Source organism: Zootoca vivipara, chromosome 8, assembly GCF_963506605.1.
Source record: "Zootoca vivipara chromosome 8, rZooViv1.1, whole genome shotgun sequence".
NCBI classification, from domain to species: Eukaryota; Metazoa; Chordata; class Lepidosauria; order Squamata; family Lacertidae; genus Zootoca; species Zootoca vivipara.
The window spans coordinates 43482191-43500551 of record NC_083283.1 but is presented as its reverse complement, the minus strand read 5'-3'; the positions used below and the strand labels follow the sequence as shown (position 1 = coordinate 43500551).

Below are 18361 nucleotides of genomic sequence, written 5' to 3'. Positions count from 1 at the left end.
CCTTATTTTTGCAGACCCAGGCAAGCAGCAAAACCAGAAGATTTACAGAGCATATTGCATAGCTTGTAAGCTGTGTTTGGATTGGCGGGCCATAGCTTGTGCTGACCTGATTTATAGCATTCACTGAAACACACACCAATATTCGGATTTTTAGTATTTGATTTAAGATGCTTTTTTAATATGAAATATCTATCAGATCTGAAACAGTGCACAGATGCTCCCAAGGACCTTCGTGGGTTTCTCTTGCTTCAGTGAACTGTAAATGTGGTTTATCTGTAATAATGCAAGAGTATCTCAAAAGCAACTATTTTTGTCTAAGCAACTGAACCAGCTTAATTCATCCTGCCAGACCACTGCAATGCTATAAATAAACTACAGTGACTACAGGTGAAAGCAGGTGAAGCTTCTCTGAAGGCAAGGAATATATGGAGTTATATTTTGCTCACCCCAGAAAATGAATAGGCAGTTTTGACACAGTGTACTGCAGCCATACAGCAAATCCCTGAACAGAATTAAGGCAAGAATTGGAAAGGGTGGGGCAGGCATCATTTAAGAAGCAAAACAAAGGGCAGAATTTGAAATCAATCAAGGCATCCCAGAGATTTTACAGAAGTAAAAAGAGAGTACTAATCTGCTGTATCAGCCCCTGATGATCATAAATAAGTTATACTATATACCTGGGGAGGAGAGAGCAGTAAATTGGTACAAGAACCATATTCAGGGTTGACCAACCCTTCAAAAACTGCATGCCAAAGTCATCTCCAGACGTGTACCAAACATACAAACTACAACCATAGCTAGGTCTCTCTCTCTCTCTCTCTCTCTCTCTCTCTCTCTCTCTCTCTCTCTCTCACACACACACACACACACACACACACACACACACACGGACACACACACACGGACACACCCCTTGCTTGATCAGGTCAATGTCCCTTGTAGTCCAGTATCCTCACAGTAGCCAGTCAGATGCCTGTGGGAAGCCTGAAGCAGGATGCAGGCCCAACAGCATTCTACCCACTTGTGACTCCCAGCAACTGGTATTCAGTCATGTTGCCTCTGATCATGGAGGATGAACACACAGAGGCACACAAAGCTTAAGCCTCTCCAAACAGTACAGCTGAGATAAGGTGATTTCTCCCATGGCTGGTGGACCACTTCAAACACAACCTTGCCGCTCCCTACTATACACACACACACAGGATGGTCCCCTGCTTTAAAAAAGAAAAGAAAAAAGACTGGGATGCAGGACATGCTGCATGCCAATGCTTCAAAGTGTCAATGCTAATTTTCCTGTGATTGTTGTGGCATTCATTCAATGGGCTCAATTTATCAGTAAGGTTGTGTTCCTCCTCTGACTTCAGAGAAAAATAGCTTAATGCAGTGGTTCCCAACAGGTGGTCCGGGGACCCCCAGGGGTCCGCGAGCTATGCCAGAGGGGTCCTCAAGATGCTATTAGATGCCAAGCCTCTGGCCCGCCGGAACTGCCGCCGCCGGTGCACGGGCGCCAAGCGAGCCCGGTGGATCAACCGGGGAGCCGCTGAAGGCCCCCCGGTGACCCCACCGGACCAAGGCTGAGTGCGCCCGGCCGGAGACTCGGCGGAACCCCTGGGCCTAGAGGCCCGAAACCGCCTTCCAGGCCGCGGACCCCACGGCGACCGCGTGGGCGTCGGAAACCGGCGGAGCAAGCGAGGAGCCGCTGAGGCCCCCCGCAGGCCCGCCGGGCCGAAGCCGAGGGCGCCCGGCCGACGGCCGAGCGGAGCTCTGTGGCCCGAGACCTCCCACCACGCAACGATCCTGGGGGGCCTGCCTCGCGACTGCAGTCGCCATCACCCCTAGCTGCCCAAGAGGGGGAAGGAGCCCCCTCCCAAGCGAAGGCCCCCGATCCCGCAGCTCCTGCGTGCCACACGGGGAGCCTCGTGGGGACCCGAAGAACAAAGGCCGCACCGAACCTGCTGGCGCTGGCGCTGCTACCGCCGCAAATACAGCCACCCCCAGAGGAGGAGAAAAGAAGAGGGGACGACAGGGAAGAGAGGGCCCCACCACCACCCTCAACCCAGGTGAAAGGGTTGAAACCTCCCCCCCTCCAGAGGGAAACCCCCCGACCCCCAGACAGCCATCACACCGCCACAGCCACCACCACACCAACGCCCCCCCAGAAGGATAAAGAAAAGGGGAAAACAACTGAAAAATAAATAAAACCACTTTTTAATTTTAGGATTAGGAATTAATGGGGGTCCTTGTCACAATAGCGGCTCGATGAGGGGTCCTCGAGAAAATTTTGTTGGGAACCCCTGGCTTAATGAAACTAATGCCCAAATCATTGAAACGGTGCCCAGTCACAGAGACCACATCATCTACAAATCAGTTATGGATGTGCTGGACCAGTGTCTTGCCTCGGGAATGGACTGGGTGAGAGCCAACAAACTGAAGCTCAATCCAGATAAGACTGAGGCACTGTTAGTGGATGGTTCCCTAGACCGGATGGGTGGGAGATCGCTTGCTCTTGATGGGGTTACAATTCCTCTGTAGGAGCAGGTTGATAGCTTGGGACTGCTCCTGGATCCTTTCCTGTGGCTCGAGGCTCAGGTGGCCTCAGTGGCATGGCGTGCCTTCCATAAGCTTTGGCTGATGGCCCAGCTACACCCCTATCTAGACAGGGATAGCCAAACGTCTGTTGTCTGTGCTCCAGTAACCTCTAGGTTAGGTTACTGCAACATGCTGTACATAGGGCTGCCTCTAAAGATGGTTCAGAAACTGCAGCTGGTGCAGAATTTAGTGGTCAGGTTGTTCGCTGGGACACGATGGTTTGAGCATACTACACCGATCCTGGTCCAGCTGCACTGGCTGCCAATTAATTTCCAGGCCCAATCCAAAGCTCTGGCTTTGACCCATAAAGCCTTAAATGGCTCAGGACCACAATAACTCAAGGAAAGCCTCTTCCCAGATGAACTGAGGCGGACCATGTGATCATCATCTGAGTCTGAAAGATGTCAGCATCTTTGTGTCTGGGTGACTTGCCTAAGCTAAAACATTTTAAGTGGTGTCACTAGCAGGGTGGATAAAAATCAATGGTTTTAAAAATTAATTAAAAATCAGATTTTTAAAATTTGAATTTGAATTTTTAATTTAAATTGGATTTTTTTAAAAAATAAAATGCTTTTGGAGGAAAAATCTTCCTAAAGATAGTTTTCTATTTAAGTTACATAATAGTCCAAAGGCTATTCATCAGGAAATAAGGATTTGTTTTTCATGTGTGCTAAAACTCAGTCTGTTTTGTTTTTTGTTTTTTAAACTGTTTAACATCAGTTAACAAACATGAATACATATGCTATGATGTTAAATAAATTGTTCAAATTGTTTTTAAGGAAATGATTATTTTTCTCCTTCCAATAAAGTACAGCAGAAAAGTTGTACAAATATAAACAGTTAAATTATTAAATCTCACAATAATTTCATAATTATCTGTCTATGTATTTCTAATAGTACAGTATAACCAAATCAGTAATTTTTGATATAACTGTAAAAACTACTCTGAAAAATTAAAAATGATTTAAATCAAGTCTTCCTGACTAGTGATTTAAATCGTGATTTAAATTGATTTGATTTAAATCAAATCCACCCTGGTCACTAGGCAGGGAGTTCTGAAGTGTAGGTGGCATAACACTAAAAGTTTGGTTTCTTACAACTGCGGAATGTGTATCTTGTGGTACCTTTAACAGTACCAGTTCCGCAAACCAAAGGGTGTGTGTGTGTGTGTGTGTGTGTGTGTGGATGTAGCAGTTAGCTGCTTTCATAGCTTTAGGTGTTCCAGATTGGAGAAAGGCTCAAATATAAAAACACAAATTGAGTGATTGATCGAATGAATGAATGAATGAATGAATGAATAAATAAATAAATAAATAAATAAAGTGATCCAGTGTTTCTGTACTATCATGTTTGGAATTCACGAATTTGCCTATGCAAACAGTGCCTCAGCTGCAAACAGAGGGCAAGTTGGATCTTTTACCATTGACATTCTAATTTCTCTCCAGAACATAGTGGTGCTGTTCTTATGCTATCATAGGCATCATTCACACTTAGCTCCCAGCTAATACATGTTGTGTGATTTACTGCAAACAATAAATAAAAACATGTCTCAGTTACTCTTGCATAATGAAACACAAAATGATATAATGAATCTTCATAATATTTATCTGCTTGCTATATGAGGCTTAATATTAGCTGGTGCGATTTAATGGAGTTTTTAATCGATTAAAGGCTAGAAGCCAGAGGCTTCTCAGAAGAGACAGATGCAAAGAGGTTGAGAGAGAAGTAAAAATGGCTCAACAATTAATTACCAATTATTGCAAAAAGGTTTAATCATATGTATATACCAGCATAGTGCCTTATATTTGCTGACCCCTGTCACTGAACCAGCGCTGGTTATGGTAGTTCAGCATCAAGTCAAATATTAGGTCTCAATCAGAGGTTTAATCATGATCACATCAGTTTTGCAACCAGATGGTAAATACAATCATTTGTCTAGTGCATGGGAGGCCACCATGGTGCCCTCCAGATATTGAACTACAACTCCCAACAGGTCCAGCCAGCATGGACAATGGTCAGGGGTGATAGGAGTTGTAGTCTAACCTCTGGAGGGCACTATGTTCACAACCCCTGGTCTAGTGATAGTACGCCATTTCTTTTAGTCCTTTAAAATTGCAAACCACCTTGGGCAGGAAGGTGGCACATAAGTGCAATGGATGAATAAGATATGGAGTATTTTAGCACAGCATGGCAAAATTCTCCTCATCACCTTGCTGTACCTCATGTTGCCCCTTCCCAGCCTTCCCTGGAGGGTTGTGGATCTTTCTGGGCAGCATGGGCACTGCAATGACAGAGGAAAATGCTGAGAAAATGGCCTTCCTGCCTTCTGCCAGTGGGATGTTCCATTGGGCTCTGTACTGAAGTTGCACAGAAGCAATATTTCATACAATTATGACCCTGGAGTCTCAGCAAAGATCACCAGTGTTGAAGCAATGATTCTTCAACATCAACTTTGTTGGACTGGTCATGTTGTGAGGATGCCTGATGATCATCTTCCAAAGCAACTACTCTATTCCGAACTTAAAAATGGAAAGCGTAATGCTGGTGGTCAACAAAAGAGGTTTAAAGACTGTCTCAAGGCAAATCTTTAAAAATGTAGTATAAACACTGACAACTGGGAAACACTGGCCTGCGAGCGCTCTAGTTGGAGAACAGCCTTTACCAAAGGTGTCATGGGCTTTGAAGAAACTCGCTCTCAGGATGCAAGGGAGAATCGTGCTAAGAGGAAGACATGCTTGGCAAATCCACACCGTGATCAACTCCCACCTGGAAACCAATGTCCCCACTGTGGAAGGACGTGTGGATCCAGAATTGGCCTCCACAGTCACTTACGGACCCATTGTTAAAATTGTGTTTATGGAAGACAATCTTACTCGGCTACGAGTGATCGCCAAAGAAGAAGATACTTTTTCCTTTAGACATGAATTTTTTAAACCATAATGAAGAAGTTGGGATGGATGATACCTAGTTTTTTCAAAAGTTTAAATCTTTCTTTTTTAAAACAAAAAACAAAACCCCAATGTATCAAACCATTTTTAAAAGCCTTTTAAAAAAGTGAAGCTGGACTACGCAAGTATTAGATACAGCAACCCATTTTCCTTTAGAAAACGAGTGCCCAAAAGTCGGGGCTTATAACAGGCTGCCCTTAGGCATGTACTTTACAAGTTTCTACAAATGACACTGAATCCAAATTGTACTGAAATCACTTCCCAAGAATTCACAACATATGGCCCATTAAGCAGTAACTGGCACACTGATATTTCAGTGCCACCTTCAATGCTTTCTTCGTTTGAAGAGGGCGGGCGGGTGGGGGGATGCACATGCTTCTGACACACCAAAAAAGAAAAGGGGGAAGAGAGAAGACAGGTCTTCCAAAGTGGCTGAAAAATCTACAACATAACTAATTAGGTTCCAACTTCTAACACAATAGTTGGTGTACTAGGGTCTATTATCAAGTTTATAGCTAAAGGCAGCAGACAATACAACCCTACATTCAATTTAATTACAGCCCATGGCTTTTGCAGCAGTGGCGCATTTCAAAGGGTTTAACCACTCATTTATTTCTAGCCCATACATAAAATAAGTCAGCTCACACTGTCATACAGATTCACCAATTAAAAATGAGCATTTTCTGATCTCTGGGTCTCTGCAAGGAGAACAGTGAGCAAGAAAGGAGCCCTTTTCAACAGCAAAAGCACAGAAGCTTCATTTAATAGGGAAAATGCTTTCAGGCACCTGCAATTCTAGTTTGTGCATTAGGACTTTGATGTTCATATACTGAGGGTAGTGAATTATTTAACTATCTGAGGAGAGGGGTTTTTTTGTGAGGTGCTACTTCAGCTCTCCAGTCATAATTTTCTTGCCTCTCCTGATGGCACCCATGCAGACTGATCAAGTCTGGCCAAGACACAAAATATTAAACATTCTCTGGCTCGGTTTTTAATGACTGTTGCATGCAGACCACTCAGCTTGAAAACGTAGATGTTTTATTCAAGTATTGTGCAAAGAAATGGACTTAACGGAGGTTAACGAGGTAGGATATTACACAGGCACTTGTTACCCCCAAAATATGGGAACTTCTTCTTGCCTTCCCAACTAACATAAAATTCTGTATTAAAGTCAGTGGGCGGCATTCAAGTCTAGCCCTACTCAGAGTAGACCCATTGAAATTAGTGGCCACGATTAATGTAGGGTGATTAATTTCAGTGGGTCTACTTTGAGTAGGACTTAGTTGACTACATCCTGGTGTGGTGTAGTGATTTAAGAACATTGGACTAGAACCTGTGAGACCAGGGTTCAAATCCTAAGTGAAAAAACGGGTTGCAGGGCCAGAAAAGCTGGCATGAAAACTCATATAAATGCATGTGTCGTGAGTTCATCTTACCCATGCTTCAGTTCCCTCCAGACTGAATTACTGTAATGCTCTCTACATGGGGTTGCATTTGAAACCCAGGAAGATGCAATTGGTCCAAAATCTGGGAGCTGGACTTTTGTCTGGCACTCTAAAGAACTTTGATATTCTGTTAGTTCTGGCTTCCTATTTGCTTCTGAGCTTCACTCAAAATGACAGTATAGCCTCCAAAGCGCCAAACAAACATTTTCAAACTAGGTTAACTGGTCTGATACCGGTTAGAACAAAAGTTCAGATTATTGTCAGAAGCTTGCACTTGGTGCAATCCTGGGAGAGTTGATGAAAGACCACAAGAAACAGGATATTTTATGTGGTGACAACATGATTTTGGACTGCTCTCCCAACTGAAGTTCAACAGGTTCCCTCTTTGTGCATCTTTCACCAGAAATAGAAGGTGCTTCTTATTTCACTGGTTTTCAATATGCAACACATACGTTTTATTGCTCCCACATTTAATGTATAACAACTTTAATCCTTGCTACATATTAATAGGCTCTTGCTTTGTTTCTAAGTGTTGGTTTTGTATTGCTTTTAGACATTGTTTGTGAATTGTGCTTATTATATAATATTATAATCATGTTGTTTGCCTCTCTTGGTAGAAAACTAGAAGATAAATATTAACAACTTAGGCTCAGGTGTCACAGCCATCTCAGCATTTGGCAGCCACAGAAAAATAGCAACTTTGTGTGGACTTTCAGCTACATCAGCCAGCAACAAAGCAGGCATCAGAATCTACTGTCAGGTGTGGGGTTCAGCCGATTTGACTTTTGATATGCCACTGACTAAAGCTGAATCCTGTCTATACCAGTGGATTTCCACAGTTGCTTCACCCCTGGTTTAATGTCAGCATGGGGTGGCTGTCTCCCAGAGGCTACCATGGGCAGATGTGACTGTGATATGCTTATTTGCATTCAAATCATCTGACTATAAGAATGAATAATAGCATGTTTAAGAACAGGACATAAAACCCTTAGCTAGACAGTGCAAGGTGCTACTGTATGTCATTTTTAATAATTACTGTAATCATTTGTCTTTCTTTATCTATGATGAATTCCTTTGATGTAGTAGTCTTGTCTTGAGCAACCTCCAGGTCCACAATGATAAACAAATGAAGTTTAATAATTAACCCAAATATATTCATGACCTCAGTCATGCGTACTCTCCTTCCTTATATACACAACACAGCATGGTTAAGCCCTGGTCTCACTCTCTGGTGACCCAGTCTTATGCTCTCTCTAACTGCAAGAGGACCGGCAGCTATGAATGAATAGCAACCCAATACCCTTTGTATCCAATTACATCTAAGCTACAACAGAAATATGTGCCTCATGTTCCCCTTACAGCCCTGACTAATGTCAATCTAGTCTCTTAGGATAATTTCTAAACTTTATTAAGTAAACTCAAAAAGGACTGATTAGATACCTCTTAATAGCTGTTGTACTGCACTATTAGAGATCTTGATCATTTATGAAAAATGAATACACAAGTATGCAATAGACAATTTTAAAACCTAATTCATCAGTCCCAACTATGTTATCGCATCACTGTTGCGCTTCAGAAGCAAAAAGACTGAAGTCAAGGTCATGGAGGCTGAGCCACATATGATTAAAATACTATAATGCCTCCTGTGTCTGCTACCCAAAGCGATAGTTGGATCAAAGGAACATTTAGCATGCCCTCTCCTCATTTCACGGCTGCATCCTACAATGCCCCTGTATCTTGTACACTAAAAGATATTTCCCTAGAACAAGAAAAGGTATCTTAGTATGAAAGAGAAAGGTGGATGTAGTAACAGTTATCAAAATCTTGAACTGGCATTCCTGAAATACCAGTACATTTACATCTGGTAGCTACTGGCACATTAAGTTATCTGAATATGTTATGGAAGTATGTCAGTATTTTATGCAACAAACGTAACTGAAATGTTTCCTGTGTCTAACTGTGAACAAAAAGTCACCCACATTTTACATGTTTGCTCTGGATATCTCCAGGATTATACTGGTATACACAGAATAAGTGTGGATACACCCTTAATTACACATATGATCCAAGAAGTCAAATGCACACAAATGAATGCACGTAAAACACAAACATGCTTTCCTGTTCTCAAAAAATGGTACCTCTAGTTACGGACTCGATCCATTCTGGGGGTGCCGTTCATACCCCCAAAAGTCCGTAACTAGAACGGTGCTTTTACGCATGCACGAAAGCACGTTAGAGTGCTTCTGTGCATGAGCAAAGCGTGCAGAATGCTTCTGTGCATGCGTGAAACATGGAGAACGCTTCTGCACATGCGCATGCGACGAAACCCGGAAGTAAACACTTCCGGGGGTGCCGTGTTCTTATCTTGAAAAGACGCAACCCACAGCAGACACAACATGAGGTATGACTGTAGTTTCATCACAAAAGCCAAAGGTTTTAGGCCTGACTCCAGATGAGAAGCCATCTGGAGACCCAAGTATATCACTTTGAGCTCCATGGAGGATGTTATGGAAATCACGGGGGGGTTCCGTAACAGAGGAAGAGTAGGATAGAAGCATAACCAGCAGATATTCTATTGAATGAGCAAAGGAATGTACAACCTGAGCAATCCTTGCACAGTGTGTTTTCATTCGCAAAAGAGAATAGGAAGCCTTCATATGCAAATGTGGGGGTCATGCCCACTGTAGTATCATAGTGGCTGGTCACTGGATTCAAAGGAATATATATATTTCATTTCATACATCAGAGCCTAGGCACACTTAGTGTCAGGATGCCGATATTACAAATTATATCAGCACCAAATATGTTCATCAAGTAACTCTAGGTGAAGCCTTAACTTTCTTGATTTCAGGAAGATCAATACTTTACCTCTAGTCTTCACCTAAAACTAGAGTGCACCATTTATTTTTAGACTCGTATTACTGGCAGTGTGTACATCTTTATAATACTGAGAGTCAATAAAACTATCAGTCTATGACCTTCAAGACCTTGAAGCTATCATGAAAGCAGCAATATTTGTCAGCCATGGAATTCAGTGGCATACCACTTGATGAAGTCAACTCAGTAATGACCTGGAAAGTCTATGTTTATAATTAAGCAATAACTATTGTGGGTCAAGTCATTTCCTCTAGATTAATGGCCAGCTACAACATTTGATGGCTCAAGGTAGTGCTTCAGGCTTATTCACCCAGCCATCCATTTCTTCAAACAACTCTATGACTTTATCATTATGGCTATTCTCATTTTAAGAGACAGCAGTGAAAGACTCTTAGAGCGCAACCCTATCCATGTATGTTCAGAAGAAACCCCCACTGAATTCAGGTTTACACAGAAGTAAGTCCTACTGCTTACTCCCAGGTACATGGGGTTAGGATTGCACACTAAATTTATTTCCCCATATTTCAAATGCTTTGCTTAAACTTTCAGGGCCAGCATTGAAAAAGGGGGTTGGGAATTCTGCAATTGTTTGGAAAATAATAACTGCAGATCATAGAATCATAGAGTTGGAAGAGACCACATGGGCCATCCAGTCCAACCCCCTGCCAAGCAGGAAACACCATCAAAGCATTTTTGACATGGCTGTCAAGCCTCTGCTTGACTGAATGGTTAAAAGACAGAGCCTATTGAAATTGTTTCTTTTGCTTAAAAAAGTCACACTCTTCATGCACAAAGCAAATGAAAATATTTATCCCCACCGCAGTCCTGTGTAGAAATGAGTGGACAGTCAATTACCCTACCTAATCCTAATCTAGAACACCCCCAAACACGCATCAAATAGGGGATTAATATTAAGGTACCTTTTAACATCTTCCAATCTCACTGAATGCTCATTTCTTGGGGGGGGGGGAATATAAACACAGAAACAACAGATGTCTTTATTCTATCTACTGCATATACAATTTCATCAGCAGTCTGGCTTTTCCTCTTATCTGAAATGTCTGATTTAGCAGTCAGCAACATTTAAAACAACTGCAAAAACTAAGTTCACCTTAGGTAAGCTTCTTACTTACGCAGTTCGGGGAACACAATTATAAATTATTGGTTAAAGGGGCTTTATAAATTATGTGGTAAAAGTGATTCGCAGCTTAACGAGCAGTTCCTCTTACTAACTGCAGGAACATACGGTGGTGAACTACTGCACTTGCATACAAATATACTTCTTTTAAGATGGATTGTCTTTGTTTATTTCTTGCTCACAGACATGCAACATAAGAACAGAACTCTGAAAGACGTTTTCAGCCATCCATCCCAACTTTTAGTAATCTCATGCCGACTATATATAAGATATGGTTTCTTTCATCAACAAGCTGGAATAAAAACATTATCTACACATCAGCAGATCTCTAGTCATTCACAGCCATAAGATACACACAGCAGGAGACCAAAGTACAATACTCTACTCAAGTGGCCCCAAACTCCAAACAGTAAAGAGAGGTCACATGTATTTTACAGAAGACAGATGCTGATGCAGCCATTCACAAAAAGGCCCATTCTTCAATTAGCCTTCAGGCTGGCTGATTAGCTGGCAAACTCCTCTGAAAGGGTCAGTTTGTACAAAACTGGTATTTCCACTTTGGAAATTGCTCAGGCATGTCATATACCTGTACCCACAGAATAGAGCTCTTTCAAAGCTTAGACTGAAATCATTGTTAATGCTGGAGACCAGACCATCAGGAGGTTTAAGAGTCAATTGCAGCAGCTTGTAATAACACTGTTGCCTCAAATGTATTTTATAGGATGCTTTTGTTTTTTTACAGCGAGGATCCCTATATAGTGACAATATGGGAAGTGATATAATATGTGATTAAGATGCAATTACTCATAAAAGTACGTATGCACGAATTTAACAAGGCAAAAGGAGTGGACATGTGAAATCAATTTTACGGAGGGGGGAGGGACTTCTGAAATCTGAAGCCCTCCAGGTCCCATTGCTGATGAGGACTTAAGCTACTTAGATTGTCAAGGATACAGTACAAACATTTAAACAAGGTCTCAGAACCTTTTAAAATTACTTTTTACTCACTTTCCGAAAGTCTGACCCCACTTAGGTTCTCCAGCAGCTAAATTCTGTCCTTTGGTATATAGTGGATCGGGGCTGAATGTGATTTTTTAAAAAATGCTTCTCCTCCAGATTTCCCAGAGTCCAAAACTAAAACTCTGTGTGGGACAGGACCCTGAAGATCATGAGTGGGAAGGGACCCTGAGGATCATCTAGTCCAACCCCCTGCACTGCAGGAATATGAAGCTGTCCAAACACGCAACCTTGGTGTTTTCAGCACCATGCTCTAACCAACTGAGCTATCCAAGTCAGGACAGTTATTGACCCAAGCAGAGGTGGGGGAAACCAGAAAAGTTTTCCCCAAATCACCTCTCCTCCAGATTTCCCAGGGGCCAAAGCTAAAAGTCAGGACAGATATTGTCTCATGTTTCCAAGCTTGCCCTAAGATAGTTTCCTCTGAGCTGCTAATACAGATCTAAACTCTGGAGGAGGCTGCCTGAAGTGGGCTGCAACATGCACCAGCCTTTTGGCCTGAAATTCCCTGAAGCTGACAGGAGCAGTTGGGAAAAGGAAAGGTGTGTATTGGGGGGGGGTAAAGTTTTTTTCTTTTCTTTTCTATTTTTGTTACCTGTGTGGGGGAAACCATAGCAGGTGACATGACAGTGGGAGAGTTGGTGCTTCTGTGCCCATTGGCCTCGGGGATGAGGAGTGGCAAGGGGTCGTGTTTCACTGAGACCACCACCACAGACGCCGCCGCCGCGTCCAGGGGCTCGGCCGGCCTCAGGCAGAGTCTTTTGGGGGACGAGGAGGGGCCGCAGGCGTCTCCCCCCGCCGCGGCCCCGCCCCCCGCCGCGTACATCGCCTCATAGAGGGAGCGCTTGGCGGGAACGACGACGGTCGCTGCTTCGGCCTTGACGCCGGCGAGGTCGTCGCCGTCTTTGCGGAGGACGTAGGCGCCGTTGTTGGCGGGAAGCGGCGCGGCGCGGGCCCTGCCGTTGAGGTGGGCGTAGCAGCCCCCTCCGGCCGCGGCGGCGCCCGAGGGAAGCTTGGTGCCGATGCCGGCGATGCTGTTGAGAGTGGCGATGGATACGGCGCCGATGCAATGGTTGGTGTAGGTCTTGGAGAGCTTGGCGGCCTTGGAGAGCATCTGCATGCGGGTGCCCAGCAGGTTCTTGCCGATGGCCTTGTTCTCGTACCAGGTGACGTCGCCCTCGCTGCAGTGGTCCCGCGGGCGCTGGAAGAAGGCCTTGCACAGCGGGTTGCGCTTGGCCAAGTACTTGACGAAGCTGGCGTAGGGGCAGAACTCCGTGCCCGTCTCGTACATGCGCGGCAGGTTCTCCTCGTCGCTGCTCTCGGCGCGCTTTTTGCTCCACGACGACGAGCGCGACTTATGGTAAGGCCCCAAGGCCTTGAAGTAGACGAACTTGCGGCCGTCCTCGTCCATGGCCAGCCCGAAGGAGTCCTCCTCCAGCTCGCGCTGGTTCTCGCGCCCGCGCGTGCAGAAGTACATGCACGTCTCGAACCAGACCTTGTTGAGGAGCCCGAAGGGGCTCTGCGTGCTGAACACGCTGCAGGTGTACAGCTTGCGCAGGTCGGCGCGCGTGATGGCCTGCTTCTGCACCACGGGGCCGGCGCCCTGCTCCTCCAGCTTGCGGATGACGGCGGCCAGCGTCAGGTTGGCGGCGCGCAGCTCGGGGTCCTTGGTGAGGTCCAGGGTGCGGCAGTAAGGCGGCTCGTTGAGGTAGCGGTTGAGCGAGCTGCGGATGCTGATGAGCGACGACTTGGAGTACAGCTGCCCGCTCTTGGAGCGCGCCTCGGCGTAGAAGGAGCGCAGCACCCGGCACAGCGCCCCCTTGTCCATGGTCTCGAAGTCCGGGCTCTGCGCCTTCTCGCTCAGGTACTCGCGGAAGATGCGCACCGCGTAGCGGGTGGCCAGCCGCGTGTTCTCGCTCAGGCGGGCCCGCTCGGGGCGCTGCAGCAGCAGATCCGCCTCCGGGTCCGAGTCGTCGGCGGTGCCCGCGGCGGGCGCGTGGCCGGCCAGGGAAGAGGCGGAGGAGGCAGCGCCGCGGGCGCTCACGGGCACCGAGGGGGCGCCCCCCGCGGAAGCCCCGACGCCGCCGCTGCTGCCGCCGCCGCCAACTCCCTTGACGCCTCCCAGGCGGCCCCGGACTCCGCAGACGGCCGCCGCCGCCGCCGAGTCCAGCAGCACTCCGGTGCCCTGGTCCATACGGATCATATGGCCCGGCTCCTCCGAGGCGGCCCACTCCAGCCCCATCATCATCATCTCCTCCTCTTCTTCTTCTTCTTCCTCCTCCTCCTCCTCCTCTTCCTCGTCGTCGTCCAGCAGCAGGATCCCTTCCTCGGCTGCCTCCTCGTCCCCCGTTATCTGCACCTCCTGGATCTCATCCTCGTCCTCCCCGTCCTCGTCCTCCCCAGCGCTGCAATAGTGGAGGGGCCGGTGGGGGCCGCCCCGGCCGGGCTGCCGATCCCCCGCATTGTTCTCCCCGCCGCCACCTGCACCGCCGCCCCCTCCTCCTCCTGCTGCGCTGCCGCCGCCGCCGCCTCCGGTGCTCCAGTCTCCGCCGGCGCCGCCGCTGCCAGGCATTCTCGCCATATTGCCGTCTCCCTGCCAGTCCTCGGGCAGGGCGCATGCGCTATATTGGACCGCAGCGCTGGAGAGCTTTTGTGTTTAATGACCTTCAGCTACCGGGAGGCAAAGCTGGGCTCTTAAAGGGGCCGCGCGCTCCCAGTGGTTGTGGCTGATGTGCGAGGAATAGAGTGGGGAAGCAGGACTGGAGAGGAGGAGAGGACGGGGAAGAACGAGGGAGAGAGAGACCGAGACGGAGACTCGCCACCGAACAAGGCACAGCAGCAGCAGCAGCAGCTTGGAAACCTTCCATCGCCCAGAGTTGCGCTTCGCGCGAGGCTATCACCATGCAAAGGGTTACTTTATATCGGCCCATGCATGCACCCGGGAGAAGGGGAGGCTGGGACTGACAGATCCACTCACCCAGCCTCAGCGCGCGGTGCCAGCTGCTGTCCGCTAAGTGATGCCCGAAGAGCAGCCCGGTAGTCCCCCACATTCTCATGGCTTACGCGGGGAAGGGGCGACTTACCCCACCACCCACTGGCGGTGCCCACTAGAGGGGTGGGATGGGGGTCAGAAATAGGGAGGGGGAGCGCAGCTGCAGTAACAGCGGCAGGTGAGATCGAAGCGAGAAGGGGGGGCAGCAGGCGGCTTTTCGCACAAGGCAGCTCCTCCCTACGGATTCCTGGCAGCCAAGCGCGGAAACGCGGCGGCGGCAGCAGCAGCAGCTTGGAGTTGACTCCGGTAGAGGAGAAACTTCTCGGATCGTCTGCACTTCTCGGCGGCTCACCCTCCTTCCCACCCCTCCCTCTTCCTCTCCCCGGCCATCCCACCTACCACCCCCCACCCCCACGCCGCCGCTCCATCCAAAAGGGGGAAAAGGGGGGGGGAGAGACAGAAAGAGGCCACTCTGGCTGCATACCAGGCGCGTCGATCTCACGGCGAAGGCATCGAGCAGGCTTCTCCAGCCAGCCAGCCAGACACGTTAGGCTGCGGCTGGGATCGGAGAGGGCGAAGCTGGCGGGGAGGCAGCTGACTAGTCCGGAAAGAGCGAAAGCGAGAGAGAGAGAGAGACCGAGCAGGGGAGCCACAGCGGGTCCCAGGAGTGCCCTTCGCCGCTGTCGCCGCCGCCGCTGCAGATCTTAGGGGGGCGATGTGGGGAGCCTGCGAGTGGTGCCGGGCCGGCTGTGTACCAAAGAAGGCTGTGTACCGCTTGTTTCCTGCCTGGCGCTAATAAGCCGAAGGAAGCCAGCAGCTAGGAGCAGAGAGGAAGCCGCCAGGGCTAGTAAAACCCACACAGTCCGCAGCCAAGAGGCAAATCCAGAGCTATTCCCAGCCTGCGGGGACAGGCAGCTGCAACACTCGCGCGCTCACACACACACAGAGAGAGAGAGAGAGAGAGAGAGAACAGGGGGGAGAGAGGGAGAAAGAGAAGGCACAGCCTAGCCCTGCAGAGCTCAGCCATCAACATTTCTCTTTCTCACACACACGCACAGATCCACCTCCCCCCCTTCTGGCTCCCCGCAATCCTCGAACCATTTGTAGGTTTTCCAGCAGGCATACCCCCCCTCCTTGCTGCTACAGCACCCCCGGGGCAATACGGGACTTTGCAAGCCCTGGCGCTGCCAAAAGCCGCCCTCAAGTTGAGTAGCCGCTGGAATCCCGTTACCGATTCACTCGCACAGCCGCGCTACAGTTCATTTCCGCCTGCACTTCCAGCTGCCGCAAAGCCTTCCCTTAACTTTAAGCGATTGTTGCGCGGCGGCGGCGCCCTCGATCTTAAGCATTTTGCCGCTTTTATTTCAAAAGGAAAGGATGGGACACGGGGGGAGGGGGGGATTGGCAGTCACGACACCCACAACGAAAGGGAGATGTTTCTAAGGCGGGTTTCAGCTGGGGGCGGCCAGACAGTTCTGGGCTGGGGGGGAAGAAGCACGTCTGAACTTGCCCAGGCGCTACACGTTGCTTTCTTGGTGAACACAAAGCAGGCGGCTCTCGCAAACTTGGCAGTGCCAAACTGACGCCACTGTGTCTTGGCATGGCACATCTGTGAAGGGAACGAGTACGTTTTCTCTCTTTGCTCACCCACCTCTTTCAATATCGTGCTTTTACCCTGAACAAAATTCTGGGGAAATCTTGCTAAGCTACAGACAAGTCACAACGAGCCATCGCAACATCCCAGATATGATTCACAGATAAGGGCAGAGATGACAGTTTACTGTTGTCCTGATCCCTTAGAAAAAGGGCAGGGAGGTAATATGACAGCACCAAAGTGCACGCCGTTTTTTGTTTTGTTTTTTAAGTGTGAAAGGCATTTCGGGAAAGACACAGAACAGTCACTCAAAGTGGTTCAAACACCACCACCACAGTATTCCACATAATTCCAGCATATGGGATTTTGCTCTTTCTGATCCCCACCCAGGCCCCCCAAATTCGATGGGCATTGCCATTCAAATAGTGTCCATGTACCACATCGTGTGATTATGCAGGGCAAGGCTTACCTGTGTGTCGTTCCCCCCCCCGCAATATTTTATTCAAGTTGCCACCCATGAATAGCAATAGGTGACATTTTTCGGAAAGCACTGTATTGCCACGGGATTATTTTTTTAAAAAAATGGTTCAGAAATTATTGTCATGCTCTATTATCTTCCTACCACAAGTTCTCCATCCCTAAATTATGTAGTAATTGTCAGTGCGGTCAAAACCATACTGCCCCGATTCTGAAGCCCAGACCCATGCCAGCAATACCAGAATATAGAGATGTAGAATGACACATCTAAGCATGCATCCCATCAACAACACTAATATGTACATGTACTCCTATGTACATTCCAATGTTCAACAAGCCAGCTTGATGCTCCTCATTTTCACCCACTGGTAGCTTCACTGCCAGTGTGGCAAAAGAGGAAGTGTCAGCCTTGGGTCAAACTTCCTCCTTCCACAAATACTTGCATGCCCTTTCAAATACCCCCCTTCCCCCCCCCAAAATGAGAGAGTACAGTAGTTTTGGAGGATGCAAAAATATCCATGACACTTGATCTCCAAGTATTGCTCAGGAAACAGGCTGGCTTTCTTGTGGAGTGGGGTGAGGATAAAGAACTTCTTTGTTGTTACCTTATTCCAGAACATTTGGAGGGCACTGGTTGGCTACCCATCTCTTACATTCTACAGCTATACTGTAATACCAGCCAATAGCTTCCATATTGGGACAATCATAAACTTGAGCCAATGCACCACTGGATGGTGAGTGAAAGCACTCCTGTGACCTCTGGTTGTCTGTATTGCTGCTGCAAACTGGGAGGTGGTTAGTGAGCTTGGTGTGGTGCAAATGAACTAGCAGGAGTGTCAGATTGACTCCACTGGTATGTTTGTACTGACCTGACCTTGTTGCTGCCTTAGCCCCTCCCCACTCCACCCTAGTATGGAGGAACAACATGGATGGCCAGCGATCAGATGAATGCCACTGCCCCACCCTGCGTTGGCTGCTATGTCAGTGGTCTTTCTATCTATCTGGATATCTGTCAGTCTGGAAGGCAAACTGGTGCCCTCCAGATATTTTGGACTACACCTTCCATCATTCATAACAATAATTGGAGTCCAACAACATCTGGCAACTTTCCATAGTCAAATAATACATACTTCTGTCAAAATAAGAAAATACAAAACCTTGGATTTAGAATCTGATGAAACTTACTCCAATTTTTCAAAAACGACAACCACCTCACAATAAAGGTACTATTTTGCTGTCTAAAACATCCCGTTTCTTTATTAGCACAGTCGATTTATGTTTGCA

The 18361-nt window shown here is 47.5% G+C and overlaps 1 protein-coding gene across 4 annotated transcripts in view; it reads right to left on the bottom strand.

Moving 5' to 3' along the window:
• The window catches only part of KCTD1 (potassium channel tetramerization domain containing 1), a 56551-nt gene extending 40757 nt beyond the window's left edge, over positions 1-15794 (bottom strand). Inside the window, exon 1 of one of the 4 annotated variants that reach the window (XM_035125392.2) lies at positions 15491-15794. Coding sequence is in view for 1 of the 4 variants with exons in the window: in XM_060277866.1 (XP_060133849.1) it covers positions 12610-14265 (1656 nt within the window). In the remaining 3 variants the exon portion in view is untranslated. Of the gene's footprint in view, positions 1-12609; positions 14470-14991; positions 15368-15490 lie in introns of those variants that run through there. The other 3 variants (XM_035125391.2, XM_060277867.1, XM_060277866.1) reach the window with 3 other exon arrangements.
• Positions 15795-18361: the final 2567 nt, after the last annotated feature.